A 14910-nucleotide genomic window follows, 5' to 3' on the forward strand; every position below is an offset into this window, starting at 1 on the left:
TAAGTTTTGAAATCTGTTCCAGACAGACAGTGGAACAAATTACAGCCCAACTGTGTTTTACAGTTGAAATAAGGTAATACGATGATTAGATCCCATAGTAAACTTATAATGAAATTAAAAATACCTATTAATCAATTCTTAACAGCATTCCATTTTTAAAAAAGTGAATTTCTTTTCCAAAGCTCATCTTGTCAACTTCTCAGCATGTGAATTTCTTTTCCAAAGCTCATCTTGTCAACTTCTCAGCATTTGCACAACACAGATTTGGGCACATCTGAACTCCATGAACATGTAAGCCTTCTTTACACTGTTATAATTTACACATCAGCCCTAAACTAGATCAAAGAGTCTGAACAAACCAGTTTATTATACAAGCACATAGTAAATAATGAGATGGCTATTAATTCTGATATTTTACAGGCAATAGTTTTGAACTACAGTATAAGATTATAGCTGACAAGAGTACAAAATTCAACTACAATGACATGTTGAGTTGCAAAGAATTTAATTTAGCTGTCATAGCCTGTAAATGGAAGTAGAAGACTGCAAATTGTTGCTGTAGAATATTATCCTCTGCGAACTATCACTGGCCACAGTCACAAGTAATACAGTACTGCTTATACTTTAATGCTGTTGAATGAAAGATCTCTGAGTCAGAATATCAGGTACCAGATCCTTCTTTAAGTGTGCCGTCCACAACATTCTATTTTTTGATAACTTCCTGTTTAAGTTTTTCTGCCAAATGTTTCCTTTTTTGAATTTTCTGCTTTTCTTCCTCAGAAAGATTCTTAGATTTAAAAAAAAAACAAGAATGTAAATTTGTGTCCATTTTATTTCTGCATTATCTAGAAAGTATAATTAGACTCTTCACAAGACTGTTAAGATGCTAATTCCCTTTTTTCTGTTACAACAATATAAACAGATTGTTGTCTCTATAATTTTATATGAAGATCTCCTCTTCACATTCATCAGTCTCTCCATAATGTCCTCCAGTGAAGTCTGTGATGCTCTATAATCATGCAGCTGAAGTACTGTGGCAAGCTGGTAGAGGTAAGATATGAAAAAGCCCCTTCTTCTCTTCCCACCACCACAAATAATACTGATTTGCAAAGTATTTCAAATAACAACCTGGCCTGGATCTGACAAATGTCAAGAGCTGACAAGTCAAAGTTTAAATGGCATGCAGCAGTCTTAGACTTTGAACTGGCAAAAAATTAAATGCATTTTGATCACTGATTTCATGGTTTGAAGGTACACTTCCTGAATATATTGGAATTTCTTTGGGCTTCTACTCTGCCAGCATAACGTCAGCAACATTGTAACAAATTTCACGTACAATTTGCTTTATAAGGCATTCTACCATTTTCAATTACAGTACTGACATAATACATATACTTCATAGAAATAGGGTCTTGTCATATTAGAAAATGAACAAAGTATATAAGACATTGAAATAGAGTAGGACCGGGATAAAGAAATCACCTCAAACTTTCTCTACTAAGGATATGTTGAACACATCTGTTGTGCAAAGTGCTTCTCTAGCTGGCTCTTATTAGCTGTTATACAGAAAAGGGATACGCATTAAAAAATTGAGCAGAAACTGAAATAACCATATGAAATATAGATTCATGTGAAGGGAGTACAAATAAAGCTTAGGAAAGGAAAACACAAAATTATTACAAAAAGGGTCATTTATACTCATTTCCCCTCAGTTTTTATATCCTTTAGGTTATCAGAAATTTGAATTTAAGATGAGAATTTTTTTCAGTTTAGGTGATCACAACAGCTAAAACTTCAATCAAAAAATCTCCATCCTGCCCCCCCAACCCCATTTCCTCCCTTCCTGAACATTTACACAACAGCTATGGCATTTCCTTTAACTATCTAATCAATCCCTTCTTTAAAAAAAAACGCGGTGACATATCAATCAAATTGCTTTGAACAAATTAGTGCTGTCTTTGACTAACCCATGTATTTTTAAGTGCTTACTAACTTATTCTCAAATTGTAAGTTCTAACAGTTTGCAAATTTATGATAAAATAATTATGGCAATAGCCTCTGCTATTCTCCTCTTGATTTTCAATAGAATATATTATACTATATACTATAAAGGATATATATATATATATATATATATATATATATATATATATATAGAGAGAGAGAGAGATATACATATATTGATATATACATACACATACATATACACACTACATATATATTATAAAGGCTTATCCATCTTGAAATCTGCTATATTTTTCAAATCTAAATCCTGTTTTGCATTTAACTGACAGTTGGGGTTCATATCCTCCTGTACTTCATTTACATTCTCAGTTCCATCAATTGTAAAAACTAATGGAAAATTGTTAATTTAATATATAATCTTGCGTCATATACACATCAGAACACTAGAATGGTACTAGAGTGGATCTCAAACCTGATACTATGGTCATGGTTTACCAGGCAGCAGTGATCCCTGTGTTCCTCTTTGGAGACTTGGGCAACCTACAGCAGGCACCTCAAAGCAGTGGAGAAATACCACCACAGTGTCTTCACAAGATCCTGCTGGCAAGATAGGAAGTCCAACAGCAGCATTTTCTCCCAAGCAAACTTGCCCAATATCGAGATGCTGATCACTCAAAACCTTTGCTGGGAACGACAATTAAGCCAGACACCAGACTCCCAAAGCAACTCGGAATGTGGTCATGGCAAGAGACTCCCAGGAGGACAGTGGAAACACTAAGAGATGTCCTCAGAGCATCACTGAAGAGGTCAAATATCCTCACCAACTCATGGGAGTTCCTGGCTTGTGACCAACCAAAACGGAGAAGGTTCAGCCAGGAAGGTGCTGAACATATAGAGAGAATTTGTCAGGAACATGCAGAGGTAAAGTCGAGGAAATGGGGAGAGTGCACAAACCCCCTAATAACCCATCTACTCAACCCTACCCTGCATGTGGCAAAGTCTGCAGATCACACCCTGGACTTATCAGCCATCTTGGAATCCACTGAATCGGAGTGGAAACAAGTCATCCTTGATCCCAAGGGACTGCCTGTGAGACAGTGGTAGAGTAGAACACCTGCCACAGTTTGTTCAGTAGGTGTCCTCTTAAGCAAGGGAGAATAAAGCAGAGTCACACAAGGAAAAAAGAATGGAGGAGAGTGGGGCTGTTATCAATGGACAACTATAGTGCACCTTGCAGCAACCAGCTCATCTGGGGCATTGGCCAGTTATCTGCTTTTGGATTTTATGGTGTCCTCCAACTTCGTCATCATTTTTCTCTCCTGAAACTGAGTCTGTAGATCTGGATCTTCATTCCTACGAAAATACCCATCAGTGCATCCTTCAATACTCCCTCAAAATGCTTCTGCACTTCACTCTCTTCACCTGTCTTCAAATTTGGGTAACAGTTCATTGATGCTCCATATTGATTTCACCCCTCCTAAATCGTCATAATTCCACCACAAGCCCTCCAACTTTAACTCTGGACTACTTCCTATTATTGCCATCTATTTCCTATTACTTGTTTATTATCATGTTTCTATATATCCTAATTTTTGTGCATGTAGACCTATGTAACTTGTGCTCTCCCTGCATCCATTCGAATGTGGGTTTTGGCTGCCGTTGCAAACCTGAGCCTATTTCCATTTTTGCTCCTTTTAAGTTCTTATTTTTTACTCCTCCTAGACTTACTTCTATCATCATGCCTCCATTCATATTCCCTTAGCAATTCCCTACCCAACCCTTCAGCACTCCTTGAATTTCCTGCTCTCTTATCTAACAGGAACAGGTGACAAGCTTACAGCTTTGCTCTGTCTTTTTGGCATCCTTCAACAGGCTGAGTGAGGCACTCAGCACTGGCTCATTACAAACAGCAACCCCCAATTGCCCCATCCCACTCTCTCGTCGACCTTCCTGCCTAGTGCCCCCACTGGGGGCTAACCTTGCCAATCATCCTCCCACTGCTAACCCTGTGGATTCTGCCAGCGGATCAGCTCTCACCATCTTTCTACGCAGCTCCCTCCAGAATGACCCTTCACTTGTGAAAAAGTTTTTGCCATCCATGAACTTGTTGTGGATGATTACATCAACACCTTGGCCTTAACAGAAACCTGGCTGAGAAGTGATGACACCTCCCATTTTGATGAAGTCTCCTCACCTGGCTACATCTTCCACCACTTGCCTCATCAAAACCATTGTGATGGCGGTGTGGCGCTTAACACAAGATCACATCTGGGCCTGACCCCTTTCTCTGCGTGCATGTTCTCCTCCTTTGAACATCTCACCTCATCCCACCCTTTCACCTCTTTTTCAAAATCATCATTCTGTACTGCCCTCCCTGAGATAATTTTATCACTGAGATTTCTTCACTGCTTTCTTCCCTCAGCCTCTGCACCAAATGACTTTTTATCCTCGGTGATTTCAATTCAATGAGACAGCCTTCTGTCTCGTAAGATGATGGTTTGTGCCCTGGTGGTCAACTCTGTTAAGCATTGTCTGGTGTGGCTGAGGATCCCCACTCTGGCATGGCAGTTTCTGCCACATTTGCTGCAGATGGAGACTGAGCTGAGAAGGTGCTCAGTTCACTGGCCTCTGTTTTCTCTGGGCCCTGTTCCCAGCCAGCTGAGCTTCTCCTTTCTGCTCGCTCTTCCAATGTCCTTCCAAACAGTCGGCCCCAAGAGATCAAGGACATCAGTAACTTTCTCCAGTTGTCAGTGTCAATCTCTGCCATCTTCATATCGTGCTTGCTGTCCTTATAGCAGAGGTATGGATGCCCAGGGGTTCATGATGCAGTAGCCAGTTCACCGTACAGAAGCTCTTTGGGTATACAGCCGTTTAGCCATCCGATGAATGTGGCCAATCCAGCGCATACATAATTGGTTTAGCAATGAGGAGTGCATATGGAATTAGCATGCTCCAGGACCTCTGAGTTAGTTAGTGACTTTTTCTTTCTTTTATTCATTCTAGGCCAGCATTTATTGTCCATCCGTAGTTGCCCTTGAGAAGGTGGTAGTGAGCTGCCTTCATGAACCTCTGCAGTCTACGTGGTGTAGGTACACCCACAGTGCTATTAGGGAAGGAGTTCCAGGATTCTGACCCAGCAACAGTGAAAGAATGGCAATATATTGCCAAGTCAGGATGGTGAGTGACTTGGAGGGGAACTTCCAGGTGGTGTTCCCATCTATCTGCTGCCCTTGTGGTCGTGGGTTTGGAAGGTGCTGTCGAAAGAGTCTTGGTGAGTTTCTGCAGTGCATCTTATAGATGGCACGCACTGCTGCTGCTGTGCATGGATGGTGGAGGGAGTGAAAGTTTGTGGATGTGGTGCCAATCAAGCAGGCTGCTTTGTCCTGGACAGTGTCAAGCTTCTTGAGTGTTATGGGAGCTGCATTGATCCAGGCAAGTGGACAGTATTCCATCACATTCCTGACTTATGCCTTGTAGATGGTGGACAGGCTTTGGGGAATCAGGAGGTGAGTTACTCGTCACATGATTCCTAGCCTCTGACCTGCTCTTGTAGCTACAGTATTTACATGGCTAGTCCAGTTCAGTTTCTGGTCAATGGTAACCCCCAGGCTGTTGATGGTGGGGAACTCAGTGATGGTAATGCCATTGAACATCAAGGGGCAATGGCTAGGTTCTCTCTTGTTGGAGATGGTCATTAGCTGACACTTGTGTGGCATGAATGTCACTTGCCATTTGTCAGCCCAAGCTTTGATATTGTCCAGGTCTTGCTACATTTGGACATGGACTGCTTCAGTATCTGAAAAGTTGTGAATGGTGAACGTTGTGCAATCATCAGCGAACATCCCCACTTCCGACCTTATGATGGAAGGAAGGTCATTGATGAAGCAGCTGAAGACAGTTGGGCCAAGGACACTGCCCTGAGGAACTCCTGCAGTGATGTCCTGGAGCTGAGATGATTGACCTCCAATAACCTCAACCATCTTTCTTTGTGCTAGGTATGATTCCAACCAGCGGAGATTTTTCCCCAATTCCTATTGACTCCAGTTTTGCTAGGGCTCCTTAAAGGCACATTCTGTCAAATGTGGCCTTGATGTCAAGGGAAGTCACTCCCACCTCACCTCAGGAGTTAAGCTCTTTTGTCCATGTTTGAATGAAGATTATAATGAGATCAGGAGCTGAGTGGCCCTGGCGGAACCCAAACTGGGCATCAGTGAGCAGGTTATTGCTGAGCAAGTGCCGCTTGATAGCGCTGTTGATGACTCCTTCCATTACTTTACTGGTGATCAAGAATAGACTGATGGGGCAGTAATTGGCTGGGTTGGATTTTTCCTGCTTTTTGTGTACAGGACGCATCTGGGCAATTTTCCACATAGCCGGGTAGATGCCAGCATCATAGCTGTACTGAAACAGCTTGGCTAAGTGCAAGGCAAGCTCTGCAGCACAAGTCTTCAGTACTATTGCCGGAATATTGTCAGGGCCCATAGCCTTTGCAGTATCCTGTGCCTTCAGCCATTTCTTGATATCACGTGGAGTGAATCGAATTGACTGAAGACTGGCATCTGTGATGCTGGGGACCTCCGGAGGAGGCTGAGATGGATCATCCACTCGGCACTTCTGGCTGAAGATTGTAGCAAATGCTTCAGCCTTACCTTTTGCACTGATGTGCTGGGCTCCTCCATTATTGAGTATGGGGATATCTGTGGAGCCTCCTCCTCCTCCAGTGAGTTGTTTAATTGTCCACGTCTGGATGTGGTAGGATGCAGAGCTTAAATCTGATCCATTGGTTCTGGGATCCCTTAGCTCTGTCTATCACTTGCTGCTTATGCTGTTTAGCACGCAAGTAGTCCTATGTTATAGTTTCACCAGGTTGACACCTCATTTTTAGGCATGCCTGGTGCTGTTCCTGGCATGCCCTCTTGCATACTTCATTGAACCAGGGTTGATCCCCTAGCTTGATGGTAATATTTGAGTGGGTGATATGCCAGGCCATGAAGTTACAGATTGTGTTCAAGTACAATTCTGCTGCTGCTGATGGCCCACAGCACCTCATGGATGCCCAGCTTTGAGTTGCTAGATCTGTTCGAAATTTATCCCATTTAGCCTGGCAGTAGTGCCACACAACACGATGGAGGGTATCCTCAAAGTGAAGGCAGGACTTCATCTCCGCCACGACTGTGCAGTGGTCATTCCTACCGATACTGTCATGGACAGCTGCATCTGCGGCAGGTGAAGACGAGGTCAAGTACGTTGGTTCCCTCACTACCTGCCGCAGACCCAGTCTAGCAGCTATGTCCTTTAGGGCTTCTCCAGCTCGGTCAGTAGTGGTGCTACCGGGCCACTCTTGGTGATGGACATTGAAGTCCCCCACCCAGAGTACCTTCTGCACCCTTGCCACCATCAGTGGGCTGAGTTTGCCGTTGTCGTTTTTGGTGCTAGGTTTTTGCTGGGGGATCCATCCGGTTTCATTCCTTTATTGCGACTCTGTAGCGATTTGATACAACTGAGTGTCTTACTAGGCCATTTCAGAGGGTATTTAAGAGTTAACCACATTGCTGTGGGTCTGGAGTCACATGTAGGCCAGACCAGGTAAAGATGGCAGATTTCCTTCCTTAAAGGACATTAGTGAGCCAGATGAGATTTTACAACAATCGACAATGGTTTCATGGTCATCGTTAGACTTTTAATTCCAGATTTTTATTGGATTCAAATTCCTCCTGGGTCTCTGGATTTCTGGTCTAGCGACAATACCACTACGCCATTGCCTCCCCCCTTGTCCTCCAAGAGATGCCAAGGATAGGTCTGAGACAGCAAAGATAGAAATCATTCAGCTCTTTCTCCTGCTTAGCATATGTTGCCTAGGTCTTACCACTGTAAATGAGTGCACTGATGACTTAGGCTTGACAGACAGTTGGTGTTCTTGGTCAAATTTCTTATATTTCATTGTCTCTTACTCAGTTTGGACATAACAGCTGTAGATTTTGTGATAAATGTGTTGATTTCAACATCAAATGACAGATTGCTGGTGATTGTGGAGCCTAGGTATGTGAAACTTTCAACAACCTCCAGCGTCAGGCTATCAATGCTGATAGGTGGCAGTATGGCAACATCCTGGGTCATGTTTGTCTTTCTGATGCTGATGGTCAAACCAATCTCCTTACAGACATGAGAGAGTCTGTCCATTTGCTGCTGAAGATGTTCTTTGATATGGAATGCTAATTCAGCATTGTCAGCAAAGAACAACTATCAGGTGAGGACTTGGCGTACCTTTTGTCTTGGATCTCACACGAACAAGGCTGAACAGTTTTCCATCAGTCTGGTACAAAAGTAGACACTTTCTGTAGATGACCTGAAGACATATGATAGCAGCAAAGAGAAGGATATGCCAAAGAGTGTGAATGCCAAAGCATAATCCTGTTTGGCCTCACTGCAGACCACAAAGCATTCAGATGTTGCCATGTCATAGCTGACCTTACCTATCATGTTGTCACAGAAAGAGAAGGTTACATTAAGCAGCTTCAGCGGGCAGCTAATTTTCTCCAGCAGATTAAATAAAATGCCATTGCTCACATGGTTGAATGCCTTGGTAAGATCATTGAAGGCACTCTTTTGTTGTCTCCTTTCTTCACGGCATTTCTTTGCAGCTGCTGGACTGAAGATCATGTCAACTGTAAATCTTGTAGTTCTGAAACCACACTGGGATTAGAGAATGGTGCACTCAGCCAGGGATCTGTAGTCTGACAAGGACAACATGGGCAAATATTTTTCCTACAATGCTCAGCAGGGAAATACCTCAAAAGTTGTTGCAATCATTGCAGTCCCCCTTGTTATTGTACAGGGTCAAAATCTTTGCATCATGCATATCCTGGGACACTGCCCCCTCCCTCCAGCAGAAACAGAGAAGTTTGTGGAGATGCTGCAGAAGAGCCAGTTTCCCATGCTTGATGAGTTCAGGGTGACCCCACTGGAGCTTTTCATGACAAACTAGTCAGTAGCTTTGCTAAGCTCCTCTACTGTGGGTTCAATATCCAGCTGTGCTACGACAGGAAGATTTTCTATGGTGTCTAGAGCTTCCTTAGTAACGGTGCTCTCCCTGGAGTACAACTCAACGTAATGTCAAACCCATCTCTCCAACTGTTTATTGCAGTCAGTGATGACCTTCCCTGCCTTTGTTTCCAATGGAGCCGTTTTCTTAGCTGATGAACCTGTTGCCTTTTTGATCTCTTCATATGTGCCCTCGCATTTCCTATTATAAAAGACAACTGAATATTCTCGCAAAGTTGTAACCAGTAGTCACTGATGCACTGCCTAGCAGTCTGTTGGACTTTACTTCAAGTGCTCTTAGTGCATTCAGAGTCTTCTCGCTTGGATTCCTCTTGTAATTAAAGAGCAGACTGCTTGGCTTCAAGGACAGATTCCATCACATTGATGTTAGCTTTGAATTTTAACCTCCATCTCAACTCATCATGCTCTTTCTCCTCTGAGTCCATTGCCATTTTATCCTCCCTGTGTAAACTCCATACCCCGTTTTCATGGCCACTCCCTTGACCTCGTCATTGCGTACTTGGTGGCACATTTGATCCCAAGATGAGCTTCCAACCTAATATTCATGCCATCACTAGAGCTAACTATTCCACCTCCGTGACTCCACCCTTCTCAGCTCACGTAACTTCTGAAACATTCACCTTGGTCGACCTAGACTTGACTTTACCAACACGCTCCTGGCTGGTCTCCCACATTCTATGCCCTGTAAAAACTTGAGGTCGTCCAAAATTCTGCTGTCAGTGTCTTAACTCGCAGCATTCCCCTATCACCCCTGTGTTCACTAGCCTATATTGGCTCCTGGATAAACAATGTCTTGATTTTAAAATTCTCATCCTTGTTTTCAAATCCCTCTATGGCTTGCCTCTCGGTATCTCTGTAATCTCCTCCAATTCCACAACCCTCCAGGTTGTCTGCGCTCCTCTAATTCTGGCCTCTTGTCCATTTCCAATTATAATTGCTCTATGATATGGAGCATTGGTAGCCATGCCTTAAGGTCCTAGGCCCCAAGCTCTGCAATTCCCTCCCTAAAACTCTACGCCTCTCTACCTTACTTTGACCAAGGTTTTGGCCATCTGACATGATCTCACCTTATGTGGCTCCGTGTCATACTTTGTAGTGTGATGATGGATTTTTTTTTCATATTATTCAGAATACGGTGGTATTCTGTAAATGTGGGTGTGTGGGGTGCATGTGGGGTGTGATGTGTGTGTGTGAACTGAGAGATAAAAGGCTGAAGGTGTTTGGTTGATGCATTTGTAATGAGAGGTTATGGTGAGGTTGGATTTACAAGTAATTAGGTTGGATTTAACATTTGCATTTTGAGATAAGTGGAGACTTTGGTTTTTCAGCTGTTGAATTTCAAAGGGAAGTTTAGGAGTGACAAGGAACTTTTACTACTTACAAAGGTTTCATAGGTGAACAGGGGAAGGTATATTAAATTTTATTGGCCCAAAAGTGGAGGCAGTAGGAGAACATAACTTCTCCAAATATAAAATTTTGTTGAGTTCTAAGAGGTGTTGAGGACAATGGGATTTGAGATGAAAGGGTAAAAAGATATTTAAGGAAAAATGTTTAGCTGAGTTGGTGTGGCTCTGCAGCTTCTGTAAGACAGTTTCTGTGTGGTGGAGTGCTGAAAAGCTGTGTGGGATTTGAATTGAAGCAAGCCACCCTGTTTCAAGCCAGATAAGTATTTGTTTTCGGAAAGTAGTCTGTTTCTGAACCTTTCTTTTGGACTTCCATATGAGTGGAAGTGTTTGAGGAATCGTGTGGTGTACATTTATTAAAGTGACAACAATTCTTTGCCTTGGATGATATTACTGGATTTTTATAGTTACAATCTATAAGGGAGTTGTTGCCAAGAAGGTTGTTTACTTGTGTGTTTTGACCAAGTGAGGTTTTTTTGGGGCTTGTTCTGTAAAACTATTTCAACTGTGTAACTTTAATCTTATGTGCTTACTTTTTAAAAAATAAATCTTTTAATGTTTAAAATCTTAAAGGTGTTACTGGTGTTCTATGTTTCTGGGGTGAGTAGCTTTTCCTTCTCGTTTTCAAAATACTAAATAAAGGCTTATGATCTGGCTTGCTCAGCAAATAACATCTGCTGTGGTCATAACAAATTTGGGGGCTCTTTGCAGGATTTAAAATTCCTTGATTGAATTGGAATTTGTGAATCTAAAGGATATGAGTACAGAGAAAGTACTTAACCCAGGAGTTTTATCTTGAGAGATTTTAAAGTGGTTGGACTGCAAAATGGCTTTGGCAGTTGCTAAGATTTTTCTGGGAGTGGAAGACGTGGAGAATTTGAAATCTTTAACTAAGACTCAGCTGAGAGAGTTAGCAGACAAGGTGCAGGTAGAGATAAAAGCGAAATTTCATAAGGCCGATTTGGTTAAAGTACTTACCCAGCATTTAAAATTAAAGGAAGAGACACCTGAAACTAGTGCACCACAGCTAGAGGTATCAAGACTTAAGTTGCAAATAAAGCAGCTTGGTATAGAAAGGGACAGAGAAAGGCAGAAATTTGAACTTAAAAAATAAATGGAGCTGAAAAGACTTGAACGATAAGAAAAAGAAAAGGAGAAATGAAAAAAATCTGTCCTTTTATTTTTCTAGTTAAAAGAAATATAAATAAAAAAGCTTGCATGGGAAAAAGAGGAGCAAGGAAATGAAAAGAAAAGATTGCAAGAAATAGAAATGCAAAAGCTTGAAATTCAGCTTCAGAGAGAGAAGTTAGGAACAGGATAAGGAAAGAGATAGAGAGCTTCGGAGAGAGAAAGAAGCCAGGCAGTGTGAATTGTCTAAAGTGAAACTTAGAATAAAGGAAGAAAGTAGAGATGGTATTTTGGATGGTGAGTTTGATTCCTTTGAGGAATTTGCTTTAACTAAAAATCTTTGGTTAGTGCCTAAATTTATGGAGGATGGAGTTGAAGGATATTTCACCTCATTTGAAAAAATTGCTATAAAATTGAATTGGCCAAGAGATGCTTGAATTATAATATTATAGAGTGTTCTGTCAGGTACAGCCATGAATGTGTATGCTAGCTTATCAGGGGAGCAATCTGCAGACTACGAAGTAGTGAAAGGAGCAATAATAAATGTTTATGAGCTTGTCCCTGAAGCTTACCAGTTGAAGTTTTGGACTATAGGAAAGAGATCTAATGAGACATTTGTAGAGTTTGAAAGAGAAAAAGAAATTCTCTGAGGTCAATGGTTTAGGCCATTGAAGTTAGACAAGACTTTTGAAAATGTAAGAGAAATTATGATGAAAGAATTTAGAAATAGTATTCCAGTAACTATGAAAATATATTTACATGAAAGACAACATAAAAAGATCAGACAAGCTGCTGTTTTAGCTGATACTTATGATCATTTCACACAGACAGCTGAGCATGGGAAAATGATCATATGGGAGTCAGCAAGGAAATTAGAGATATGGAAAACCTAGCAATGGTAAAAGTATTAGTAACAAGGAGCAAGCTGAAGGACACCAGTCTACTAAAGATGAAAAGGTGGAAGGCAGAAGTGAAGGGAAAAAAGCTGTATGTTATCATTGTAACCAGGCTGCACATATGAGATCAAATTATTGCAAGTTAAATGGGAGACCAATTGCAGTGATAGGAACTCAGAAGAGTTCTGTAAGTCAGTGTTGTGGGCTCTGAGACCCAAGTGGAAGACAACTCAGTAACATTTGTATAGGCGAGAAAGGAAGAGACAAAATTAGCTGGAGAGGTAGGAACGTGTTCACAAGGAAGTTCTGAAGGGCAAGTTAGAGAGATGTTGAAAGATTGTATACGTGAAGGGAAAGTATATCCTTGTATTTTGGGGAAAGCAGGAAAGACTGTCAAATCTTGAGGGATACAGGCGCCAGTCAATCATTAATGTTATGGGACAGTGCCATCTACTGTCCAATGGGTTATTGGAGGAGAAAGTGTTAATTAGTGGAATACATGGAGGATTTAGACCTATCTCATTATATAAAATAAATTTGAAAAGTGACTTAAAAACAGGAGAGGTAATTGTTGGTGTGGTAGAGAAGTTGCCATTTCAGTGGTTAAATTTATTCAAGGAAGTGATATAGCTGGATCGCAAATATTGACTACACCTACTACTGGTAGAGAAATCTATTGAGATATAATCAACAGAGAGTTTATAGAAAGAACATCCTGGATAGTTTCCAGACTGCATGGTGATGAGGTCACAGGCACACAAAATTAAACAGGAAGAGGAAGAATCTAAAACACAGGGGGAGGATGCCAAACCTCAGTTGGCTAGATCTATTTTTGAAAAGATTAGTCAGGAGGAGAAGATTAGAGAGAATGAGGTTCAGGTGTTTAGTTCATTGAAGTCAGTGGAGTTATAGCAGAAGGAGCCAGAATTAAAACAGTTATACCAGACAGCTTATTCTGAAACTAAGGCAAATACATTCCAGAGTATTACTACCTTAAAGACAATGTGTTAATGAGGAAGTGGAGAGCACTTCACATCCTGGCAGATGAAAAGTGGGTGATAGTGCACCAAGCAGCGCTATCATCTGGGTACCAATATGAAATCCCAATGGCTGGACATTTGGGAATTAGGAAAACACAGGCTAAGATAAAAAACCATTTCTATTGGCCTGGACTACATAAAGGTGCAGTTAAAATTCTGTCAAACGTGCCACACATGTCAAGTGATAGGAAAACCTCAAGCGGTGATTAAGCCTGCACTTTTAATTCCAATTCCAGTGTTTGAGGAACCTTTTAACAGGGTCCTGATTGATTGTGCAGGACCCCTCCCTAAGACTAAAAGTGAAAATAGTATTTACTGACAATCATGTATGTGTCCACAAGATCTCCAGAAGGAAAGTCACAGCAAAGGTGATTTTAGACAAAGTCATAAACAAATTCATTACAAGATATGGATTCCCAAAAGAAATACGGCCTGACCAGGGTTCAAATTTCATGTCACAGCTGTTTAAAGTAGTAATAAACAACCTAGGAAATAAAGCAATTTAGGTTGCCAGCCTATCACCCTGATCACAAAGTGCTTTAGAAAGGTGGCATCAAAATTTAAAGATTATGATTAGAGCATATAGTCAAGACTCCCCACATGATTGGGATTGAGGGGTTCCATTGTTGTTGTTTGCTATTAGGGACACCCCTAATGAGTCAAGAGGGTTCAGTCCTTTCGAGTTAATTTATGGTCATGAAGTAAGGGGACCACTCAAACTGATTCAGGAGAAATCAGTAAGTCAGAGTTCTGAAACTACTCTCTTGGATTATGTGACGAAATTCAGAGAAAGATTGAATAGGGCATGTGAGTTAGCCAGGAAACATTTAAAGGTATCTCAGCAAATAATGAAGGCTAAAGTGGATAAAAGGGCAAAGGCTCATAGTTTTGTGGCTGGGGAAAAAGTGTTGGTATTGTTGCCAGTGTCAGGCGAACTGTTAAAGGCAAGGTTTAGTGGACCTTATGAGATTGAAAAGAAATTGAATGATGTACTGTAGTAAATATCCCAGATAGAAAATAGTGCCAGCGAGTGTGCCATGTAAACATGCTCAAAAGGTAATTTGACAGAGGATAAACAGAAGGAGATACTAGTAGTTGCAGGTAAGGAGGGGGAAATAGAAATTAAAGATTCTGTAATAACCTTCCTCTGATTAAATTGGACAATGAGGAGGTACTTAAGAATCTAAAAGTGATATTAAGCTACCTTCCAGAAAACTGTCGAAGTGATTTATAAAAGCTGTTACAGTCACACAAAGCAATTTGTGCAAATAGGCCAGGGAAGACAAATTTGGCATTGCATGATGTTGATTTGGGGGTTTCAGTTTTAATAAGTCAACACCTATATAGATTAAACCCAGTAAAATTAGCTTAAGGGCAGAAAGAAAGTGAATTTATGTTTCAAAATGACCTCATAGA

The 14910-nt window shown here is 41.2% G+C and overlaps 1 protein-coding gene across 4 annotated transcripts in view; it reads right to left on the minus strand.

The window, feature by feature from the left end:
- Positions 1-347: 347 nt before the first annotated feature.
- The window catches only part of cfap36 (cilia and flagella associated protein 36), a 137646-nt gene continuing 123083 nt past the window's right edge, over positions 348-14910 (minus strand). For all 4 annotated transcript variants that reach the window (XM_078556967.1, XM_078556968.1, XM_078556965.1 and 1 more), the window contains one exon: positions 348-787. In XM_078556967.1, coding sequence (XP_078413093.1) covers positions 704-787 — 84 coding nt within the window. In that variant the 3' untranslated portion in view covers positions 348-703. The remainder of the gene's footprint in view (positions 788-14910) is intronic.

Source organism: Cetorhinus maximus, chromosome 14, assembly GCF_964194155.1.
Source record: "Cetorhinus maximus chromosome 14, sCetMax3.hap1.1, whole genome shotgun sequence".
Taxonomy (NCBI): Eukaryota; Metazoa; Chordata; class Chondrichthyes; order Lamniformes; family Cetorhinidae; genus Cetorhinus; species Cetorhinus maximus.